The 24,018-nt window shown below is 45.5% G+C and overlaps 1 protein-coding gene and 1 long non-coding RNA gene across 3 annotated transcripts in view; one reads left to right on the top strand and one right to left on the bottom strand.

Annotated features, from left to right (window-relative positions):
* CDHR3 (cadherin related family member 3) overlaps nt 1–20,545 on the top strand; it is a 69,630-nt gene extending 49,085 nt beyond the window's left edge. Inside the window, exons 9-19 of the mRNA XM_043463027.1 lie at nt 1,999–2,170; nt 3,408–3,510; nt 4,635–4,733; nt 6,179–6,405; nt 8,374–8,545; nt 10,089–10,339; nt 12,362–12,543; nt 14,636–14,649; nt 16,103–16,134; nt 17,811–17,859; nt 19,610–20,545. Of these exons, the coding sequence (XP_043318962.1) occupies nt 1,999–2,170; nt 3,408–3,510; nt 4,635–4,733; nt 6,179–6,405; nt 8,374–8,545; nt 10,089–10,339; nt 12,362–12,543; nt 14,636–14,649; nt 16,103–16,134; nt 17,811–17,859; nt 19,610–19,914 (1,606 nt within the window). The 3' untranslated portion in view covers nt 19,915–20,545. The remainder of the gene's footprint in view (nt 1–1,998; nt 2,171–3,407; nt 3,511–4,634; nt 4,734–6,178; nt 6,406–8,373; nt 8,546–10,088; nt 10,340–12,361; nt 12,544–14,635; nt 14,650–16,102; nt 16,135–17,810; nt 17,860–19,609) is intronic.
* LOC122438303 overlaps nt 1–24,018 on the bottom strand; it is a 76,571-nt gene that overhangs the window by 25,847 nt on the left and 26,706 nt on the right. For both annotated transcript variants that reach the window (XR_006268524.1, XR_006268523.1), the window contains exons 3-4: nt 12,377–12,521; nt 8,503–8,611 (exon numbers count right to left, since the gene is read on the bottom strand). This is a non-coding gene — a long non-coding RNA (uncharacterized LOC122438303). The remainder of the gene's footprint in view (nt 1–8,502; nt 8,612–12,376; nt 12,522–24,018) is intronic.

Raw genomic sequence — 24,018 nt, forward strand, 5'->3', positions numbered from 1 at the left:
TCAGCTGTCACAGGACAGGAATGAGTCTGTCTTAGTATCTCTGTCCTGCCCTGTCATTGGCACATGACCTCACTGCAAATCCAGCAATGGGTTTCAGAGCCCGGCAGCTAGGATCTGTGGTCCATTATGTTCCCTCAGCTGAAGGTCTTCCAGGCACATTCTCATAACAGCCACAATATATTTTTGTAAGAAATTCTGCCCAAGGCAAAACATGATTGTGGTAGGTACAGAAAAAAGAAAATAAAGAAAAAAAGAAAAGGAAAAAGAAACAGCACTTATACAAATTCCTCTCTGCCTATACACAGGCTGTTTTGCATTGTGCTTTTGCCATCCTTCCCACTGAGAGATGGGTATCTCCTTCTACTCCTTGAATCTGGACTTAACCAGGTGAATTGCTTTGGCCATCACAGTAGTCACAAACATGGCATGGCAGGTGCTTGAAAAGTGTGTACGCATTGGGACTTGCCCTCTCTTGCAACTTTTGGAAGTAGCACTTCCTGAGATCTCCATGAGAAGAGCCCAGCCTAGCCTCCTGGAGAATGAGAGACAATTCAATGCAGAGACCACCCACCTTCCCACCAGAGGTGCGAGTGAGGCTTTCCAGGAGCATCAGCCCCAAGCAAGCTGTCAGTGACTGGAGAGACCAGCCGAGCAGGACTAGAACCAAAAGCAAATGGATAACCATTAGTGTTGTAAGAAAGAAAAAGTGCCCATTGTTTTAAACCCTAGGTTTTGGGCTGGTTTGTTATGTAGCAGAAGCTAACTGACAAGTCCATTTTCTAGATGGAAAAACTGAAACCTGGAGACACGTGAAGACACTCAATGAACTGAAGCCTAGAGGTGTTAACCACACTTCCTTGGAGTCTTCCACTCCAAGCTGGGCTTGACCAGATGGCTCTGAGTTTGGCGGCAGTTTTACTCATTTGCGTGTTATTAATATTTGCATTGCTCCTGGAGTGAACTGAGATTTGGACCCAGAATTCCACCCTTAATAAGCCTCTATTGAATGAATGATGTTAAGGTGTCAGGAGGACCTTCCATGCCTTTGAAGTCATGAGAACACAAGTAGAGGAATTTCTAATCTTCTAAGCATGGGTGTGGAGGGGTGGAGGGGTACAGGGATCTCCCCCAATCAGATTATCAACTCCTGCAGACAGGGACAGAATTTATATTTCTTTTATATTCTTCTTCACTCCTGTACTAGTCCCATAAGCTCCCATTCATTCATTCATTCAACAAATATTTCCTGAGCATGCCTAGAACAAAGCAGATAAAGATCTTCACCCTTGTGGAGCTTACATTCTTGGAGCCAGGGGTTGGGAGAATGGGACAGGTGATAGACAGGATAAGTAAGTAAACTATATAAGTGTATTGAAAAAAGATAAGTGCCAAGCATTAAACGTAGAGCGGGGAAGGGGAGAGGGAGCAATGGGCAAGGGGTGTTGAGATTTTAGATGGGGTAGCCAGGCTGCCTCCTGAGAAGGTGCCGTTTGATTTAAGGACTAAAGAAAGAGAAAGAGCTAGCTAGCAGTGTGCACATTTGTGGGAGAAGCATTGCATAGTAACCGCAGTGGCCCCGAGGCCAGGGCCCAGGGAGTGTCCGGGAGCACAGGGAGGCCAGGGCAGAAGGACAATGAAGAGTTAGTAGATGAGCTCCGACAGGTAAGGGGTAGGGGTGAGGGGCGGGCACACACCATGAAAGATACCATAGATCGGAGTTAGGACTTGGAGTGAAATAAGGAGCCTTTTGGGATTTAGGAGCAGAGAAGTGGCATGATCTGACAACATTTTTCACAGGCTCCCTCCGGCTGCTGTGCTGAGAATCTTGTGAAAGGCGGCAAGGGCAGAGTGGGGACACCAGTTGGGCGGGTACTGCCTTAACCACAGACTTGCTTTCAGTTGAAATGAAAGTCAGGCTGTCTAGCCTAAGGCCTATGTTAGAAGGAACACTCAGTCACCATTTGTTGGGGAAAATATTGAATCGTGTCTTTTTGCCAGCATCACGGTGCCTGAGAGAGCAGCCAGGGGGACGTTGCTTCTGGACCTGAACAAGTTCTGCTTTGATGATGACAGCAAAGCACCAAACAACCAATTCAACTTCACCACGCCATCTGGAGTGGGGAGCGGCAGCAGGTTTTTACAGGATCCAGCTGGCTCTGGGAAAATCGTGGTCAGTTAATGGGCATTGCATCATCGAAAGGGCATTGGGGAGGTTGGTCTAACATGCATAGTGCTCCTGCTGCCCCACAGAGAGAAATTTCCAAGGTAACTTCCTCTCCGGCTGACTGTGACTGACCTACTGACAGTGACTCTGTTTTCCCCATTTGTTCTTTATTTTACCCAAGTTCCAGTAATTGTTATGCATGGTTATGCCTGGGGTGCTAAGGATTGGATTCTCTCTTGCATGGCTCGCAGTTTGCAGCCTGCGAGTCTGGTTAGCTGCCTCCAGTCACCTCTGTTCCCTCTGGGCTCAAGCACTTTTGTTTGTTTCAGGGCTCCTTCCTGGCCATCGAGGTGTGAGTTGAGAGAGAGCAGGGCCTGGGGTCATGAGTGTGTCTTGCTAAATTCCACACTGTAGGACCATGGGAGACCCAAAGGAGGACAAGAAAAAGAGGAGTATCTTCACGGGGGCCAATACAGAAATGGAAGAACATGGGCATGAAAGGCGGGTCTCAGTGAGCTATGTGAGATCGTTCACAATAAGGTTCCCACTGGACAGTGTGGGGACAAAGAAAGAGAAAGACAGAGGGCAGGGGAGGTGGGGGTCTTAAAGGAAGTGGTCTTGATGGGGGAGGTGGTCTTTGCATCATAGTTATCTCAGGAAGAACAAGCAGCCCACCAGCCATCATCTCATCTACCCCCTTCTTTACCTCCCATCCTCAAGAGTTATACTAATTTTATGCATCACACCAACAAAAAATAACTTCTATTTTTTTCTGTTTAAGAAATTAATACATGTTCACTATACTAGGAAACACAGGAAAGCATATTCAGTAATAAGCACTATTAACATGTTGATATGTTTCCTTCTTGTCTGCTTCCCTGTGCATAGATTTTATTATAGTCTATACATATATCTGTAAGTATCCTAAATGGTAGAAATAACCCTGCATGTAGGATTCTATATCACCTTTCTCTTCAATTTACTTGAAGTCTTGAGCCTATGCTGGACAATAGTGCTTGATGAACATCTTTAAACGTGAATTCTGTCTCTTGATAAATTCTATCAAATAAGTCCTCTAGTAGTAAGCAAGGGTATGGGCATAACTTTTTAAAACTCCTTCTATGGGCAAAATGCTTTTCAGAAAGGTTTTGCAATTACATGTACACCAACAGTATATGAAAATGTCAGTTCAACTAAAAGGATTGTATATTCTGTGTAATCTGACCTCTCTGTTTTAATCTAGTTGATTGGTGATCTAGATTATGAAAATCCCAGTAATCTAGCAGCCGGCAATAAATACACCATGATAATTCAGGTACAGGATGTTGCTGCTCCTTACTATAAAAGCAAGTATCATTTTGATTTATTTCATAAAGCATCTTCCTTAAATTGCAGTGACTAAACTGTGCTAGACCATGCTTCGTCTGGGCTGGGGACGTATTGATATTCAAAAGGAGACTTCCAACACCCCCAACACTTGAGAATCAGACCAGTCTCCTCTTGTCCTTCACCAAGAACAGTTAATCAGTCTCCAAATCCTTTCTTCTGTGTCACCTACTAAAATTTCAAAGATGTGGTGCCTCCCCCTCCACTGTACCCCATCCCCATCCTACTAGTACTGCTCTGATGCAGAACCTCCTCTTCTGTAACTGAATTACAATGCTAAGAGTCTTTTAAGAGTCTTTCTGCCCACCTTTAGTCTTGCCCATTTCCAACGCACCCATCACATTTCTGACAGTGATTTTCAGGAAATACAAATGTCATCATATTACTTCCTTACTGAAAGCCCCATATCTGTGTCTCCTCATAGTTGTCAAGTTCCCTTCAAACTCTTTGACTTGGCACAAAGCAATAGAGAGGGTCACATAAGTTTTTTTGGTTTCCCAGCGCATGTAAAAGTTATATTTACACTATACTGTAGTTTGTTAAGTGTGCAATAGCTTTATGTCTGAAAAAATAATGTACGGTGGTTTCCCTGGGAGTCAGATGGTTAAGACTCTGCACCTCCAATGCAGGGGGCATGAGTTTGACCCCTGGTGGGGGAACTTAGATCCCATAAGCTGCATGGCACAGCCAAAATAATAATAATAAAAAATTTTAAGTAATGAACATACTTTAATTAAAAACACTTTATTGTTTAAAAATGCTAACCATCACCTGAACCTTTAGTGAGTCATAATCTTTTTGCAATGGTAACATCAAAGTTACCAACTGATCACAGATTACCATAACAATATAATAATGATGAAGAAGTTTGAAATACAGCAAGAAATACCAAAATGTGACACAGAGACATGAAACTGAGCAAATGCTGTATTGGAAAAACAGTGCCATATTTTTCAACTTGCTTGACACAGGGTTGCCACAATCTTCAATTTGCAAAAGCAGTTATCTGCAAACTACAATAAAGTGCAACAGATCGAGGGATGCCTGTATTGTGACTTAATGTTTTTCCTATTTCCACTTATAGATAACATCTACATTTATATCTTAACAAGTCCAGAAAATGAGTTTCCTCTTGTCTTTGATAGTCCGTCCTATGTATTTGCCGTGTCAGAACTGAGCCCACGTAAGTAACCTACAAGGTAGGACTGCAGGGCCCTTGAGGGACCCGTTCATATGGAGGCACTTGGGCAGAGGGAGGCTCCCTGCCAGAGGCCCTGGCAGTATTATGCACAGCAAATCACCACTGATTCCTGTTTACTGCATCTCTTACTTCTTTTTAAATTGTCCTCACTGTGGAGGAGCCCTTCAAGTGAAATCTAGATTTTAAAAACTGTTGACTAAACTGCATTTCTCTGAAACCCCTGATTGCCTCTTTGTCTGGGTGCCTGATTCTGCTAATCCTCTCTTTTTGCAGCCTAAGTTTTCCCTTGGTCTCCACTGTGATTTTTATCCAGCTTACTCAGAATTGAGATTTAAAAATAGAAGCCTTCCCATTTCTAGATTTCTCTCATTTACAAACAAAATAAAGATGCTTTCTCTCTCCTTTGCAGGATTCCCTGGAGGCCTCTTTTTTCCCACCCTTTAGGACTCCTCGATTTCTACAGGCTCCTTCCAATCAGGCTGAGTTTCTCCCTGTCTCTCACAGTTTGAAGAGAACACTGTTAACTCTACAATAATCAGAGTTTATCACAGCCTTTGATTGTGGCTACTTCTATACTAAAAACCAAACAAACCCAAAACTCTGCCTCTAAAATCATCTCTTCTTCATTTCATTCTCTCTCTTTATGATGAGCTCCATTTCCTGACAATACATTTTAAACAAAACACAAGCAGAGGATCTCAAGAAAATGCTTTTAGTTCCTTATGCTTTACCCAATGAGTAACAAATGCAATAGGAATGGGCTTTTTATGAATTTATAGATCCTGATATAATTGTTAATCACCTGTTTTGGGTCAAGCACGTAGTGCCAGCCTATGTACTTGAATAAGAGAAAATTCTGCCCTTGAGGAGTGCAATTTATGAGGAAGAACTTCTACAAAACTAGCAAGACAGACTTCCAGCAGCCCCACCAACAAGACTTGTAAAATAAGCCAAATGGAACAGGATTTAAAAATCAAAACTATTCTAATTATCCTGTGGTTAAACCCTTAAAAATTGGTTTTTATTTTGCTTGTACGAGAACCCCAGGCTCATTAGAGAAAATCTGAAAAATAAAAAAGACAACACTGCTGCAAAAAGATGTATATGGGAAGATGTTCTTTCCAGTGTTATGATCATATAATAATTGGCATACTTGGAGTCTATATAAAGGCATGGATTGTCTTTTACACTTCACAGTACTGCTTGAATCACATGGCCAGTTTCCTAGTGAGTGTCATTAATGTAATTTGAATGTAATAGAATTGAAGATGTAAAACACACAGAGTTTGAACAGCAAAGAGGCCTCCAAAAGTCTGTCGGCCCATGGCACTGAGAATGTCTGCTCCTGGTTCCTCCCCTCACCCTTGAAGCAGGACTAATCTCAGATATTACTCCCAGGAGTAATCACAGGTATTTTATTCTTCCAGCTAGAACCCGGGTTGGACGAGTGCAAGCGACAGATAAAGACTTCCCCCAGAGCCGCATCACATACTCCATCTCTGCTGGAGGGGCCAGCCAGCAGTACCCAAATATATTTTGGATTAATCCCCAAACGGGAGAACTCCAGCTGGTGACTAAAGCAGACTATGAAACAATCCCTGTCTATAGTCTCAGAATCCAGGCCACCAACAGCGAGGACAGCAGCTCAGTCACTGTAAGTGGGGCTGTGGTGCATTCACATGCGTCCAAGTGGTTGACTTTGGGTCTCCCTGGCACCCTCCAGGTGTGGCTGTAGCAATAAAGAATCTTAAAAGGCACCTCCTGCAGGAAATGGCTAATGGTATCCCCAGACAGCACAATCAGACATACACAGGAGTGCCAGGAAATAAAGACTGACATCTGTAAGCCCACGTTTGTGTGTGACTGGGAGAAGCACTGAGATGGAAGGCCGCCCTGAGGGACAAGCTTCCTTCTGTTGCTCTTAAATCTCCCCTTGCTTTTGTGCTGGGCTGGTGCTGTGCATCACCCCCAAGTATTCAAAGTTATCCCCTATTCCTACCCCACCCCCATCACAGCAGGTGGGCTAGGTCTTAGAAGAAAAGTCTGGCTAGACATGGGGCTATACTGCTTTGCCACCTCTGATGTTGAGGATATGGTTACACGCATTTCTGAGTCAGGAGGTCTGAGTAGGGCCTGAGAACCTATATTTCTGACATGCTTCCAAGTGGTGCCTATGCAGCTAGTCCACAGCCATACTTTGGGGAGCCTGGGTTTAAGCGATCTATGCTAACAGTGTGTAGGACTATTTGAGGATACTATGAGGGCCACAAAGAGGGAAATATTTCTTGGTCTTTCCTGGTAATAAAGTGAAAAAGCATAAGGCAAAATGAACTCAGCTAGCAGCAGGCATCCCTGTGTGATAGAGAGAATGACTGGTTCAGAGTCAGGAGGCAGAGTTCATTTCTCAACTTTGATCCCAATTTTCCAAGGGGGTCTGAGCAATGCTTATCTTTGTACCCTGGTTTCTCTCTCTCACCTGGAGAATCACCTTATAACCCAATGCCTGAATAGTCCAGTTCCTCTGATGACTTGCTTTGAATTAGTGGGACAATGTTTTTTAACGATGTGTGAGGCTCAGCGTTGCTAGCTAAGGAAAAGATGTGCTTAGTTGAAGGTAATTGTTGTGTTTATTAGGTTGGGTTTTTGAGAGGAATGAATGGAGTCCACTTTGGGAGCTAACTAGAGAGAACATTTCAATTTATTCCCAGGCTCAGGAATAGCTGAAATCCCCAAATTTCAAAGGTAGAATGAATACGACTCAAAAATTCATAAGCTTTTAAAAAGGGTGATGATCACATAAGTCCCTTTCAGGGCTGACATTCAATGTTCTGTGCTGGCAGGCATCCCAGCCCATACTCCAATTCACCAGGCATAAAAGATGGTGATGAAAGAGAACAGGCTGGCCCCTGCTTGTGGCCTGCCAGCACCACCAGCTCAGCGCGGGGCTGATAGCCTGGGTTACAGATGAGAGCCTGGCTAAGCTGGGTCACCTCCTTCTATCCCAGTGGTTCTCAACCCTGACTGTGTGTTAGAATCAGCTGAGGAACGTAAAAAACAGGCCTGGGCACCAACTTCCAGAGAGTCTAATTCATTTGGTCTGGAGTGGGCCAGACAAGTAGAACCAGTGCTGAGAGCCATTGCTTTGTCTTCCAAAGTTAAAGATAGAACTTCCAACTCACAGAGGCAGCAAGCAAGGAAGCACAGGAGGGTCACCACAGATCCATCATTGTTACTGAAGAAACAACTCAGCATCATCTGGGGATGAGTGCATGTGTCTAGATGCATGTGTGTGAGAGGTGTGCAAATACATTATTATGTCTATCATGCACACATACATGTACACATACACACACGATAAAGTTAATAACATAGGACTTGGAGTAGGGTAGACCTGAGTTCACATCCCAGTTCCACCACTCACCAACTGAATGAATAATCTTAGGTCAATTACCTAATCTCCCTAAGCCTCAGTTGCCCCATCTATAAAGTGGGAATAATCATATTATCTATCTTGGGTGAGGTTAAACCTCACTAATTCACAAAAAGCACACAGCCCAGTGCCTGGCACATAGTAAGGACTAAATGATAACTACTTCACAAGGCCACTTTCTTGCTGCTCTAGGTTACTGTGAACATCGTTGAAGAAAATGATGAAAAACCAATTTGTACCCCAAACTCATATTTCCTGGCCATCCCAGTGGATCTGAAAGTTGGCACAAATATTCACAACTTCAAGCTCACATGTACTGACCTTGATTCCAGCCCTAGGTCTTTTCGTTACTCCATTGGCACAGGTATGAAATTGATGTCAGTGTTCCTGGATCCTTGCTGCGGGCTCCTGGCGCTGGAGGCTGCAGCAGCTGTATAGGTAGAAGGGGTGGGAGTCAGAGTTCACATACTGGTCTGGCACCATGTGAGGGGAGGGTTGTCTTGAATGAGGAAAGCAGGGATGAGGAGTCTAATGGTTCTGGAACCCCTCTTTCCTGCCTTGGCTTCCCCTTCTCACCTAATTCTTCCCAGACTCCCATACTTAGCTGCCCAAAGGCCCAAGGAAGGGTGAATCCCTTTGATGGTGACTCCCCGCCCTCCCATTCCCAGCCTGTCTCATGATTCATGAATCAGATTAGTGTAGTTAAAAAAATATTTTAGTTCAACTCCTCCCCCAGCTCTTTTGCTGCAAGCTTGTAGTGGGGGCAGGGGATCCCAAACCTCTCTCTGGATAATAATAGATGAAATAGATTAAATGCATTTTGAAACGTGTCCTCAGGAATTCTCTTCTGCTCCATTCATTTTCTCTCTTTAAAAATATACCATTGTGGGAGAGAGAAAAAAGAGCACCCCTCAATGGAAATGAGACCAAAATAGCTCATCTAATGAAGTGCTGGGGCCAGAGATTTAAACCCAAACAAGCAGAGCAATTTCACGTGAGAGAGTAAAAATCCAGCTCGGCCACCCGCTGAGCCCTGGCAGAGCAGGAACTCAAGCAGCGGGAAGCCTCTCGAGCAGGCTGTGTCACCAGGGGCAGAGCCTGCCTGGAGACAGCAACTGCAACTGCCAGAGATGGAAATAATCCACACTGAGAACCCTCCAGGTCTTTACAACGGGGCACTTCGCTGCTAAGGGAGTAACAATTGCATCATCCCTTGCTCCATTTACTGGTTTTCAGTCAGTAACGAGTCCAGAGCCACCGGAGGAATGAGCAAGGGCTGCTTGGGAGGGGCAGCCTCTCTGCTCCGGGCTCCTGAAACTGTGAGCCTGCGGCCCCCACCAAGGGAGGGGGGAGGGAGGCGGACATGGGGACTGTGGTCCCTGCCTGAGCAGACGCCACCTTCCTTCTGGGGACTCCAGGGTCATCTGTCACCGGTGTGACCAGCCATGCTCCATGAGAGGTGTGGAGTGAATTTGGCCTATGGCTAGGGACCGTGGCCCCCCTTCCTTCTTGCTGCCCACTGACTGGTCTGAGCGTGAGTTACACATGGTTACTAAACGAATGCCGACCGTGATCACTGACCGCACCGGGATTGTTAAGTTTCTGCCTGACGCTCAGCAGGATGGCGGCCATTCTCCTGAGACACATGGGCTGGTGCTCTTTTCTGCTCTTGTTTTCATTGCAGCCACACTGGTTGTGAGCAACACCACCAGATTTCACTCATGAAATATCTGGAGCAGTTAAGGACCATATTCTATCATTGACCCCCTCCCTGGTACATCAGAAACAATCTACATCTGCTGTGTGGATGTTTAAGGAAAAAGACTGGATGGGGTTTTCTTTTAAACCTTTATTTCTCATGCTCTTTTCTTCCTTTTCCCAAAATCCTTGCATCAAATCTCATTTAGGCAACATCAACAGTCATTTCACTTTCTCTCCCAACGCTGGGTCCAATGTTACAAGCCTGATCCTGGCGACTCGCTTTGATTATGCTAGTGGGCTTGATGAGATCTGGAACTACAAACTGCTTGTCTACATAACCGATGACAACTTGCTGTCCGGCAGGAAGAGGGCTGGGGCTCTTGTTGAAACCGGGACCGTGTCACTGAGTATTAGTGTCATTCCTCACCCAACCACGATTATCCCCACAACTCCCAAGGTAAGGGCTCTGGGAGCTGGACTTCTCAGATACATCCCCTGTGATTGATATTGGTGGGGCCCTCTGACCTAGGAGAAATATGGGATGGACTGAAAAGAGTTGAAATGTTAGGATACTGACAGGACCACCAACCATGGACTGGATAGGATTAGTCACTGGGTGGTAGAAAAAGATCTGGGTGAGACCTTGGGCTTATAGCACCATTAACTTTTCCTAATCTGATAAAGAAGGATGTGCATTTATGCAGACTTGTGAGAGATCAGGTATTGACCATCCAGAGTCCTTGTGGCAAAGGAGCCAATATTCACGGACATGTTGCTGCCTTCACAAGCCCCTCTGCTTGCTCCTAAGAGCCATTAAGAATCACTGTCCAAAAAAAAAAAAAAAAAAAAATCACTGTCCAAGAGAGCAGCTAAGCTGCCAGACGCTCTTCTCTACTTCTTTTGAAGAGTCATTATTTGCCAAACTGTACTCTACTCCCCACCTCCACTCCAAAATAATTCCATTCATTCAATCTGCAGATACGAATTTAATACCTATAATACACCAAGCACTTTGGTAAATAAGTCAAAAATGATCTCTGCTCTCATGGAGCTTACATTACTAGTATAGGTCAGTGGTTCTAAGTGTAGTCCCCAGACTAGCAACATCACCATCATCTGAAAATTTGTTAGAAGAGAAAATTCTTCAGCCCACCTCAGAACATTAAAGTTATACCTCCCCCAACCATGATCATCACTATGACCTCCAGGGAAGAATACTGAAATCTGGAATTTCACATCCCCAGGTATACTGGATGAGAAACTCTGCAGATGGAGTCCAGAAATCTGTGCTTTCAATAAGCCTTTTGATTGCACTAAAGTTTGAGCACCTCTGATTTGGGGGGGAGACGGATTACAAGCAGGGATGCAAATTAATAAAGTAACTACAAATTGTCCTAAACAGTAGGAAGAAAATAAGCAGGTGCCACAATAGAATCAGTGTGATAAAAGAGGGGAGAGTCTTAGAATCTGACAAGAGGATTATCACCCCTGACTCCTTGATCAACTGGCTTCTATTCATACAGACTCATTTGTCCCCTTTCCTCCTACTCCGAGTAAAAGTTGTGCCCTTGGCCAGCAGCCCCACAATTGGAGTACACCAGAAGGAATCAGAACCTCAGAAAGCAACCTATGATAAGTGTTCAAATTCTGCTTCTCAAAGTCTTACCAAGAGCTGCTCAATGTTCCTCTCCTCTCCTTCCAATGAATGGAGGCATTAGGTGACCTCAAGGATTTTCAGTGATGGTAGGAGCGAGTTGGTGCCTCTGAATAAGGAACCGCCATCTTTCTGGGACTTATTATACAACCCAGTTGTGACATCCCCCATCTGGAAATCTCTATAACTCGTGTGTTATCTGTCTCCCTCTCTGGGAAGCAAACACTGAACTTGAGGTCTCACTGTGATAACAGCCTGCTCAGCTGGCAATGCAGCTGGTAGTGAGTGAACACTGAGAAGCCTACAAAGGATTAAAAAAAAAACACCAAAAAAACAACTTTCATGGCTCATGCCTTCCCAGGGAAAGACAATGGCTATATTAGTCCCTAGATTATGCCATGATTTGGGAGGGAAAAAAATGCTGATGGAATTTTTATCTTTGGCAAAGGGGAAGAGAGTGAATGAAATTAAGCCTAGAGTTGCTTCCCAGTTCCCTACATTTTCTGGGCTTTGGTCTAATGGATAAGGTATGGTGGTTTAGTTGGTAAGTCATGTCTGACTCTTGCGACCCCATGGACTGTAGCCCTCCAGGCTCCTCTGTCCATAGAACTTTCCAGGCAAGAATACTGGAATTCCTTGGATGATGTATGGCAAGACTATAAATAAGGTGGTGGGTTAAAGCAGCTAGAATGATGAGCACACAGATATCAGATATTTAGAGCAAGAACAAAGAGCAGAATGAACACTCAGCCACCCAACATGAGAGGGTGCTGAAGTCAAAGACACCACCAGCCTCCACTCACTCTCCTGCTCCTATCATTTAAGCCAAGGATCACCTACCAGATCCTGAGGAAGAACGTGTATTCTCCATCTGCGTGGTATGTGCCTTTTGTCATCACTTTGGGCTCCATGTTGCTTCTGGGTCTTCTGGTGTCCACGATCGTCCTGCTGGCCAAAGCCATCCACAGACACTGTCCCTGCAAGACTGCGAAGCACAAGAAACCTCTGTAAGTTGCCAGTGGGCTGGGTTCCTTCCATCATTTCCTTTCAGAGGACACTGCTTCTGGTGATGTCTGGGGAAGAAAAGGTAGACAGTTCGGATTTCTCCACAAGGTAGAGGAGGTAGGTGTCTGGAATGAAGGAAGCAAACAGATATGGGGAAGGCATCCAGCTCTCCTTGTCCTGGTGGACCTCCTTCACCAACTGCCAGACCAGAAAACCCATCCATCGCTTTTCCCTGGCACCTGCCTGTCCTTGATGTGTTCTCAGTGAAATTGGGGTTTCAACTTCTTGGTAACCTTGTCCTGGATAAAAGCTTCAGAAACAAGGCCAGTCATGAGTAGTAGTGGAATATGCTGTGCTGTTATTTGTGGAATATTTAAAGAATGGGATGGAATTAGAGGAAGCACGAGAAACTAATAAGGGAATTAAGCTTTTGGCTCCAGCGACTCGACTGGGCTTTGGGGTGACTAAGTAATCATTGTTCTTTTGCACGTGGCCCTGACCCCTCCCTCTTGAGGGCTGTAAACACAGGTCTGCCTCTTCTCCCTTGGACCCTCGCCTGCTCACTAATATGCCTCTTTCAGTGATGCTCTACAGAGTGTCTATTACCAGCTAAAGGGAGGTACTAGAGTGAAGTGCAGAAAGCACTGAATTGTTATAAGATTCTCCAGAGCCAGTTTCTTGAGTCTCAGTAGCTCTTACAATGAGAACACAAGGGTTTCTCAGCCTGTGCTTTGCAGTCAGATAAGGCTAGGGTTCAAATCTTGGCTCTACCATTTTCTGGGTACATGGTTTTAAGCAATGACAACCTCTGTGAACCTCAATTTCTTTATTTGAAAACCAACAATTAAATGAGCAAATGCAAAGGAAGCACTTAGCACTGTTCCTGACGTCGAGTAAACGCATAATACACTAGTTTTTAAAATCTTGTTGCATGATTTTTCATGGCCGAGTCCCAGTGAGTACAGGACTTTAGATTCCAAGTTTAGCTCTACACTCAAGTATCTTGTGGTATTGGAACCTCCAATTTTGGAATTTCTCACTGGCAAAAAGAAGGGGTGATAAGATTCATGCATCTTTTAAAGGTATTTTGAAGATTAACTAGTACTGTCAAATAATTTTAAGTCTATGGATGAAAGAATGTATAAAAGTATAAGGTATTAGCATAAAGATGTGCATTGCATTTTGCCATATTTATTGGGGACGTTCGTTGCTATTGGCAACCTTGACTTCAAGGTAAGAAATCCCTGAGCATCTGCTGAAATTAAAAAAGGCATTTTTATTTGGACTCTACTCACAAATTGATTTGAGAAAAAAAAAACTGGCTCCAAAAGAGTGATGCTTAAGCTTGTAAGGATGGTGGTGCTCTGCCTTGGGATTTGGGCAGGAATTCTTAAAGGAAGTAATCCGGAAGACACTGCAACTCACATGCAATTTGTGGGTAAATATGCACCCTGAACCTGGTTGCTTTCATTTACATTTGAAATATTGTTTTCAACAAGATTGACTTAAAAAGAAAAAACTAGCTGGTGATTCAGACTCAGACCTGGCCTCTCTGGCAATTTGTTGTATCATATGGCAACCAACATTTGTCCAGTAACAAAGAATAAAATTAAGATCACAGAACTATGGAATTCAAGATTATCATGGGAAGGGTCTTAAGATCCAAGTGTCCAGCTCTTCATGTTACAGAAAGCAAAAATTTAACTCCTAGTAGTCGAAACTTCCCGGGGTGAGCCACCCCTTCTGGTCAGATGGCTGCCGGGGAAGAAGCTCAGCCAGGAAGAATGGCCTGGCCGTCTGATGGGGTGGTCATGGCCCTCCCGCAGTGTGTCAGAGAAAATAGAGTCCCTGAAGTTCTAGAAAGCATTAGTTTTCAAGCTCATCAAATTCTCAGAACCTCCTTAGTCCCAACCCAATAGTGATGAAGCAGGGCTGGGAGTCCAGTCTTCACTTTAGTCCCCAGCCCTGGTCCTTCTCTTAATCACACTCTGAAGCCCGGGGGACACAATTGCCCAAAGGCTTCCATGTTGTCATGTGTAAACCAGGGCAGAATACTCTCAGGCTAATTCTTGTCCATCCTTTCTCCCCTCACAGGGTGAAGAAAGTAGGTATGTATGATGCCAGTTACCTTTGTTTGTTGCTCTTGTTTTTGGTTTTTGCTGGCTCTGTTGTACTCTTGGGTTGGCCAAAAAGTTCATCCAGGTTTGTTCTGTAACATCTTGCGGAAAAAAACCAAATGAACTTTTTGGCCAATCTAATACATAAAAGCACTCCAACTTAGTGGAAGATCAGGGCATAGTCCTGTCTTGGTGGGTTTCCTGCCACATCATCTGTGGATGAAATGAAACACGCAGCTGGAGGGAGGGGAGGGCGGGGCGGGCTGCAAGGGGCCTTTGGCCCACTCGGATCTCTCACCTGGCCTTGCCTGTTCCTTACTGAGTCTCCTCCAGTCAGTTCAACAATAGCATCTAAAGGTCTGTTCCCCACCAAGCGCGGCAGGAATGGAGAATTCTCTGTGGGTTAAACACAGAATCTATGCACCGCTGCTCCATATTAGACCAATGTCTCTCTTTTTAAGGATAAATGATACTTTATTCTCAGATTGTAATGGATTTGGTCATTTTCTCATGTTATTTAGGTTGGGCTAGTTAGAAATGAGGGCTGGGTGCAGTCAGATGCGCTGGGAGACCTGAGTGATTTCAGGGCATTGGCGACTAGAGCAAAGTCCATCTGAGGAGAGGTCACCACTGCCACCAAAGCTGTGGCTTCAGGGAGAATCCAAGCTATGGGGAGGGACGGGACAAAGAATTGGAAAGAATGTTTCTGATAAATGGTTGCTCTGACCACTCCAGCCATTGGTGCATGCATCTGACATGCACAAGGGATGTCTAAACAGGGTTAGAAATTCGACTGTAGTAGTTAGTGATCATATCAAAAGAGATAGTTGTAACAAATAAGAGTTTTCACAAACTATCTCTCATCCTAGTTACTTTTTTAAAAGGACATAAGGATGCAAAGAATCCTCACACGACAAATGTAGCAACCTCAAATTTCTTATTTACCTATAAAGCCATTTTGGGCTTCCCAATGGCACTAGGCTTCCCTGGTGGCTCAGGCGGTAAAGAATCTGCCTGCAATGCAGGAGACCTGGTTTCGATCCCTCGGTTGGGAAGATCCCCTAGAGAAAGGCATGGCAACCTACTCCAGTATTCTTGCCTGGAAAGTCTCATGGACAAAGGAGCCTGGCTGGCTACAGTCCATAGAGTCACAAAGAGTCAGACACAACTAAAGCGACTTAGCACGCACGAACAAAGCCATTAAAAGTTAATTTCTAGTAAAAACAATAACATGGAAAAAGAAATTTAAAATTGTTTTACTTGTGTATGATGTGTGTGTGTTTCTGAGAAGATGGAAGGCTGTCAACAAACATGTCTAAGGACAGAAGATTCTTTGTTGTGCCTACAATACTAAGCTCAGAGAAGATGAGATCGCATGGTGGAGGTAGAATTTTAAGGTCAATTTAGTGTCCAAGAAGCTTAACTTCTGTCCTCTTCCCTGCAGAAATGAAGAACACAAAGAGAGAGGTCATGGTGGTAAGGACGGCTGACCCCTGGATACCTGGTGGGGGAGGGTGGGGTGGTAGGCTCCCGTCCTCCCAGGCAGCCCTGCCACAGCCCCGTGGGAGCGTTCATCACTCAGGGAGACGCCTGTACGTGGCCACTGGGACTGACTGCTGTGTGACGAGCTCCTGAGAGAATCTGCTCCCTCCACTGAACTTGTCTGCTGATATATTTGCAGAAGAACTGGATTTCATAAATATTGAATAGCGGTGTTTATTATCCACACCACTTCTCCAGCAGAGCGAGTTGGGGGAGGTGGGGAGGAACTTAAAGACCAGAACCGGTGCTTCAGCCTTCAGTGGGATTTAGTTTTGCTTCGCTTTTCCACAATCGTGTGGGGAAAGTGATAGAAAAAGAGTAGTGCGTGGGGTTGCGAATGGCTCTCTCTGCTTGGCCATGTGACCTTGAGCTCGGGGATCCCTCAGCCTCTTTAAGCTTTAGATTCCTCTTCGGTGGAATGAGATAACAGGTGGGGAAATGTTGTGGAAACTGTGAAGAGTCATGCAAATGCAAAGCGTTACAAGATAGCTAGGGAGTTGCCTCTTCACCTGACCTCTTCGTTTTTCTTTCACTGATCTGATGCACCTCATGGGAAGTGACAGATTTTTGAAGGTGACCACTCCAGGTTTCCCTAGCCCCCAATAATAGGACTCTGTTATGACCCAAGACCCATGAGTTTTGGGAAATGATACGCAGGACAAGGAGGAAGTACTGTTTCAGACCCGTCCCCTAAGTGCTTATAAGTACCAGTCTGTGTACAAACAGAAGGAAGAGGTGAGCCCCTGTCTCCTGGATCTTATTGTGATACCACACAGAGACTGAGAACTATGTACAATGAAATTCATCGATTAAATAAATCAATTCCCAAGACTGTAAAAAGTGAAGCTTCTGAGCTGATCAAATGGATGAAAGCCATACAATCTCCATTCCTTCTCTTTTCACAGCAGGGAGCTGTGGGAAAGTGAGTAGGTAATGGCTTATGTGATGAAAACGGGGGTGGAAGGCCCACTAAACTCCAAACACCATCCTTGTGAGCCTGCTGAAGAATGGCATCATGGAAGGGCACTATGTGAGGGGCGGGGGTGTCTCTATGGGGCAGAGGTCAGATCCTGGAGGGCAGCAAGGAGTACAGATCTGAGGAAGAAAAAGGCCTGGAGCCCCAGGCTTAGGTGAGGCAGGCCAGCCCCAGATGCAACGTTGCACTGGCCTCAGCTCTGTGCCTGTCCTGCGTATAACGTCTGCCTGGCAGATCTTGGATGATGTCGACCTTGGCCAGTGTTGCATGGCATTTCTGCTCTTCCTTCTGTGCAGTTTAGATAGAATTTACTCAGGATGCTTTCCTACCCCCAAGTCTGCATTAAATGGCTTCTTCCCACCCCCTGCCCCACGACCCCATAGTATCCTATATTCTCTTATCATAGTCTTCATCACTGTATATTGCAATACCTCTTTGTCAATGGCTCCTGCTTGACTGCAAGCAGTAACCACCCCTGCCTCTCCACTGCTGTGTCCCCTGCACCTAGCATGGCACCTATGGAATAAATAAATGTCAGGTAGGCCCTGGGTGAGGAATCTGGGCTGTAAGGAAGAGCAGCCTCGCCTGGGAGGAGGAGTGTAGAGCTGTGCTTGAAACTGTCTCTTTTCCTTAGGAAACAATCCAGATGAACACAGTCTTTGATGGAGAAGCCACTGATCCAGGTAATTATTACAAGGCAGAGCTGCCTATCAGTGGGCTCTTCATATTCCAGGCTGATAGAGTCATGGAGGACCCTATCCGATGTCCTGCTCTTCACTCAAGTCTGTCAATCCACGTGGTTGTGGTGCCTACACAATGCTGACCCTTTCAGGCTTCCCTATAACATGAGATCAGCTCAAAGCAGAGCTGGTTGGCTGATGTTCAAGCATATGATCACGTGTGAGGCCTCAGAAGGTTTCCACCTAGAGGCTCCCCATCAAGGACCATGCCTCTGTCTAGCCTCCCTTTCCTGAATCACAAACCAACTCAGGGAATTTGTGAATTCAATAACCCACTTTTTTTTTTTTTTCCTGCTTACTGGGACTCCATCTCCCCCCACCCTCGTCCCCACACCTCCCATCCTTTCTGAATGCTTCTAACACCATCCTGTTGGTAATGAGAGATATGGAGAAATGGCAAGCTTGGCTTCTTTTTTCCCTTGATCAGGGCCAAGAATTCCTTCTTGGTCGGCAAGATGAACATAAGGTAAAGCTGGCCTCCAGAGCTCTCATCACCCCCATGAAATCAGCTCCAAATTTAGCTCCTTTACACACATCCCTTCACTTACAAAGGCTCAATTATAGACATGAATAAAGGGAAGGAAACCAAATTCGGGAGGCAAGTGTGTTGGCTTCCTGCCACCCTCACATGTGAACGGCTCAGCTCGGTCCTCCTCGGAAGGAGGATGGCTCCTCTCCAGGGGAGGCTGCTGCTGCTGCTGGAATTAAATTTCCCTCTATTATTAGGTACTTGTTACCATAATGTGCCCACATTAGCATAAGTGCTGGTGGGATCCTCTGCCTGAGAGGCCACTCCTGCTGCAGGAGCAGGGGCACGCTGGAAACTAGATCTTCTGGGGCAAAAGCCAGGAAGGGCCAAGACTGTTCTCCTGCGTCTGTGTTTTTGAGAGAAGGATAAAGGCAGAAATGAGCCAACTGGACTAACGTGAACAAACACCAATTAGCGTCTTCTGGCACTGACATGATAAAAATGGCTCCCTTGCATCATCTCAACAGGGGCCAGATTTGTGGGTCTGTGTCTGTAAATCTCTGCTAACATAACGTAAATAAAAATCAAAGTTTCTTTTCTTACTTGGTGGGTTCCTGCTTATAGCAGAGATTCAGGGGGTCTTTTTAAACAAACAAATCAGAAAGTAATGGGTAACTGCATGAGAAAATGGACCTAATTTATCTGAAGCTCCCATAGAGTTCCGGGCTTCTGTGGCCTCTAGTCCTGCCATTGAGGTGACCTTGTGAAAGTGTGAAAGTGTTAGTCGCTCAGTCGTGTCCGACTCTTTGCAACCCCATGGACTGTAGCTCACCAGGCTCCTCTGTCCAGGGATTCTCCAGAAAAGGATGTTGCCTTCTCATGGCAAGGGCTTGCCATGTCCTTTTCCAGGGGATTTTCCCGACCCAGGGATAAAATCTGGGTCTGCTGTACTGCAGGCAGATTCTTTACCATCTGAGCCACTGGGGAAGAGACTCTCTTAAACCTTTCTTTCTAGGGAAGCATTAAGATTTGCAACCCGTGTGGTCAGAGCCACGCAGCTCAGCTCTTGGAAAGGGCAGGCTGGTGAAGCTTGGTGTTTTTCACAAGCCCGCTTTCCTTCTTTCTAGCTGGGGGTGAGATGAGAGCTGAGTGGAGAGAGGGGAGCAGAGAAGCACTTGGATTCCTTTGTTTATATATTGGTTGTGTATTTCTTTTCCCCCCTAGTTACTGGGGCAATATATGAATTCAACTCAGAGACTGGAACCAGAAAGTGGAAAGACTCCTTAACCCAAATGCCAAAATGGAAAGAGTCCAACCCCCAGGGAGCTGCTCCAAGAAGACCTGTACCTCGGGAAGGGACCAGGCCACCAAGGAGCGCCGACAAGGAAAGAGATGGTCTGAGCAGCAAAGTCCAGGCTGAGGATGCAGGTCTGGGGCCCAGGAGCCAGGACAGCATGTCGAGCACCCCAAAGAACAGAAACCCAGACGTTACGAGAGGGGCATCCCCCAAACGGCACCCAGAGAAGTGAACTGGGCAACAAAGCAAGCAAACTTGGCTGTCTGGATGCTGCTTCACCAAACTACATTCTTCGAGGGCAGGATGGGAAGCAGAAAATGTAGGGGATCCAGGGTCCCAGAAGGAATGTTTGACAAACTTCAGGAGTGGTTTTGCTCAAATCATCTGTGCCTCTGATCAGCTGGACTGTTAACTTGAATGTGGACTAGTGTTTCTTCTTCATATTGACTCTAGGAAGCCGCCTTCCATTCCATTCACCCTTAGAAAGTGCAGGAGACCTGCTGCCTAAATTCTGAGGGCTACCCTCCCGTCTGGTGCCACCTTTTTTTTTTTTTTCCCTGCCTTAATTTTGGTGTCTCCCAGATTTCTTCACTGATAAATACAGTTCAGCACCATTGTAAGTCACCTCTAATCTTTTTCTAAAGAGGCAGAGCAGTGGGGGAAAAATGATGAATAAATAAAAAGTTGTTCATCTGGAAAGAAGAAAACACACTAGATACCTTTAATTCTTTCTCATTAAGGTAAAACTGATAATGCAATAAAACGCACAGATCTAAGGCACTCAGCTTGATACCATGTAGACTCCTGCCAGAGGCAACCACTATTCGGGTCTTTATTGTCATAAATTACTTTTGCCTTTTTGGAATTTCCTGTAAAAAGGATTACACAGAACACACTCTTTTGTGTCTGGCTCCTTTTACTAAGCATCGTGTCTGTGTGTAACCATCCAGGTCTCTTCACTGTGTATCTTATCCCATTGAGGGAATCTACCACATGTCATTTATCCATCCCACATTGAGGGGGCTGCTCCCAGTTTTTTTTGTTTTGTTCTGTTTTGTTTTTACTATTATAGGTTATAGCACAGTGAACTTCCTTTTCCACATCTTTTGGTAGCACAAACATTTGTTTCTTCTGAGCCTATTTCTAGGAGTGGGATGGCCAGAGCCATTGCTGGAATCTGAGAAGTCTGAAGTTGGTGGCTCCAGTTCACACTTCCACCAGCAATGATGGAGGGCTCTGATTGCTTTCCTCCCTGGTCAACACTTGGTTTTGTCAGTCCTTTTCATTTTAGCCATCCTGGTGAAAATTCCTCTTGAATAAAGCCACTCTTTTTTGCAAAGCTAAAACAACATCAACCCTGCAACCTACCTGCCCAGCTCTTTCTCCACCTCCTCTTGAGGGAGACCATAGGACTCAGAGTAGAGACACAGCAGGAAGCCCTAGCTCTTCACACAGCTGAGACATTCACCGTGGGCACAAGCAATGACCCAAACAGAAAGCCTCCCTGTGGTGGAACAGGAAGTGGAAATTTTCAGTGTGTGCCTGGTGGAGGCCGAGCAATCCTCACCTTCGCTCCACGTCCTGCTCCCGAGCTGCTGTGACCACAAGAAAGGACTAGAGGAGAGTCCACAGGAGCAGTACCCTCTTTCCCGGCTGGGGTATCAGATGAGAACTCCCGCAGGCCCAGGATGGCCTGTGCGAGGCAGCCAGGATCCCTCCTGCAAACGCAGAACTTGGGAGGGAGCAGCTGCACTGTTTATTGTGTGCCTGCTGTCATTGGTGTGACTTCTCAAGAAAGAGAAACATTTAGAAAATGCCCCGTCCTGGCCGAGAGCAAGTGTGATTTATTAATAAGGGTTGGTTGCCAGGGAACTCCCTTGAATAGGTTTAAATTTTGCAAAGAAGGCAGAGCTGCTCATTTGTGGAGGTTAAAGTGGGTGAAGTGGCTGATTACCCATTTAAGACTCGGCAAGTCTGTGGAGCCCCGAGTAAAAGGCCTTCCTCAGAAGCTCTCAGCCTCAATGTAAGTAAAATGAAGCTCCGAAAAGGCTGAAGGGGGTGCCTGATAACTGTTTACGAGCCCATTAAGGATGATTAAAAGGAGGGTGGTGAACAGCTGTTCTCCCTTCTCCCATGATGACAGGGCAGGAGGGGATCGTGCTTCTCGGACAGAAAGAGAGATTTAAGTTAGGCACAGGGAGGGACCTCTCGAAGCCTAGGGTCTGCTTGAAGAGTCATTTCTTTCCCTGGTGATGGGCAGGAAGAGTAGATTGTCTTTCAAGCCCCAAGATGTGAACACTGAGGAGCCCAAGACATGGGTCAGGCGTAGTACCAGGAAATTTCTGCCAAGAGAAACTGCCTTTCTCTTTTGCATACTGGACTATTCGATTAGGGGCAATAGAAGTCTCAGGTCCAGGGCTAGGTCATTTAAACCAGGTTTGAAAAATAAATTACCTGAGTAAAATCAAGCCAGGGACCATTGCTGCTGCTGCTGCTGCTAAGTTGCATCAGTCGTGTCCAACTCTGTGCAACCCCATAGACGGCAGCCCATCAGGCTCCTCCATCCCTGGTATTCTCCAGGCAAGAATACTGGAGTGGGTTGCCATTTCCTTCTGTATTGGGAGCCATGTAAAAGTTCTCTCACATTTCTCTCCCAAGGACTTAATCACATAGAAATTTATTGTACCTAATGTTGACTTGCCTGATTCTGAGTCATTAAAAATTAAAGCAAACATGTTCAGAGATCAGGCCACAGAGGGATCCACTGAGGGACGTGGAAGCCCATGGTGAATTCTGAAGTTGGAGCTTTCCTTCATGCTCAGTAGGAAGCGGGGTCTGCATCGCTGTCCCCTTCTGTTCAGAGCATATGTGAAGAAAAACTGGGCAATGATGCTTACACTCTTTATAGCCCTCTCTCACGTCTGTAGGGAGAAGGAAATGGCAACCCACTCCAGTACCCTTGCCTGGAAAATCCCATGGATGGAGAAGCCTGATAGGCTACAGTCGATGGGGTCGCAAAGAGTCAGACACAACTGAATGACTTCACTTCACGTCACGTCTGTAGATCTATCGTTTGCCTTTTTGTGTAATGTGTTTTGTAATGGCTGAGAAAATTAAAGCATCCAAATGAGTGAATCTAGAAAATGATGGCTATTGAAACTTGGCATTTCTCATTTCAAACTTAATGTGTGTGTTTACACCTCCCATTCATTCAGTAAATGTTTACAGAGCGAATACTGTGTGCCAGGTGTTGACTCTTTGTCAACACAGCAGCCCCAGGGCCCTGTCCTTGTGGAGCTTACACTCTGCCTGCTGTGGCTGCAGGCAGCCTGCTGTGACGCGTCCTTAAAGATTCTATTTGCTCTCCCATCCTAGTCTGTTTCTTGGTTCCTTGAGTGTTCTATTTGAAAGATAAATTAACCTAAGTCTGAAATTTCCTTTTTGGAAGAAGGTATATTTCAGAATCACTTAAATATTTTTTAAAAAATTAATGTGGGGACTTGTCTGGTGGTCTAGTGGTTAAGACTTCACATTCCCAGTGCAGGGAACACGGGTTCAATCCCTGGTCAATTAAGATCCTGCATGTTGCTCAGCTTGGCCAAAAAAAAAAAAAAAAATTAATAGGGAGCCTTTATTAGAAAATACTTGAGATGCCCAAGGAGGGGCCCCAGTCTTGGGTTATCTGAACAGCGTACTGCTTATAACCTCTGGATGGCAGCTCTGAGTCAGGTGTGACTTCCTTATGTGGAGGATGGACATATCCTGAGGCCAGGGAAAAGGTCAGTCACAGGATGGGGTGGGGAATGGGGGGTAGACTCAGATCACCAAGACCCCACTATGTGTATGGGAGGTGAGATGTGGCTCCTGCTCAAAGGAATAAACCAACTGAGATGATAATCAGTTCTTTGAAAAGACAGCAGCCACCCTGCAGGCACTGCATGTGAAATAAATGAATTTTGTGGGTAGTGGGTGTGGGAGAAAGCAGATGGGGCCACGGCAGTTTCTGAAAGTGTGAGGGATGACCCGGATGCTGAAGGACTCTTAGAGCTAGCTGTGAGTCCACAGTGGGAAAGAAGAGAATGTTGAGCAAAGGCTAAGGCATTCAGAATCTTGGTTGTCAATCAGTTTTCAGCCAGTGCTTGTCCGGTGTCACCTGGGGTGAATAACCACAGCCAATATGGAGCCTTCTGGAGGCATGGCAAGTATTCAACAAACATTTGTAGAACTGGATAGAATGAAGCAAGTAGGCAGCTGGTTTACGACCTGAGTCATGTAGCAGAGTACCACTTCTCTAACTAGATTTACACAAACACGATGGTGATCAACAAACAGTTAC

Source organism: Cervus canadensis, chromosome 3, assembly GCF_019320065.1.
Source record: "Cervus canadensis isolate Bull #8, Minnesota chromosome 3, ASM1932006v1, whole genome shotgun sequence".
NCBI lineage: Eukaryota > Metazoa > Chordata > Mammalia > Artiodactyla > Cervidae > Cervus > Cervus canadensis.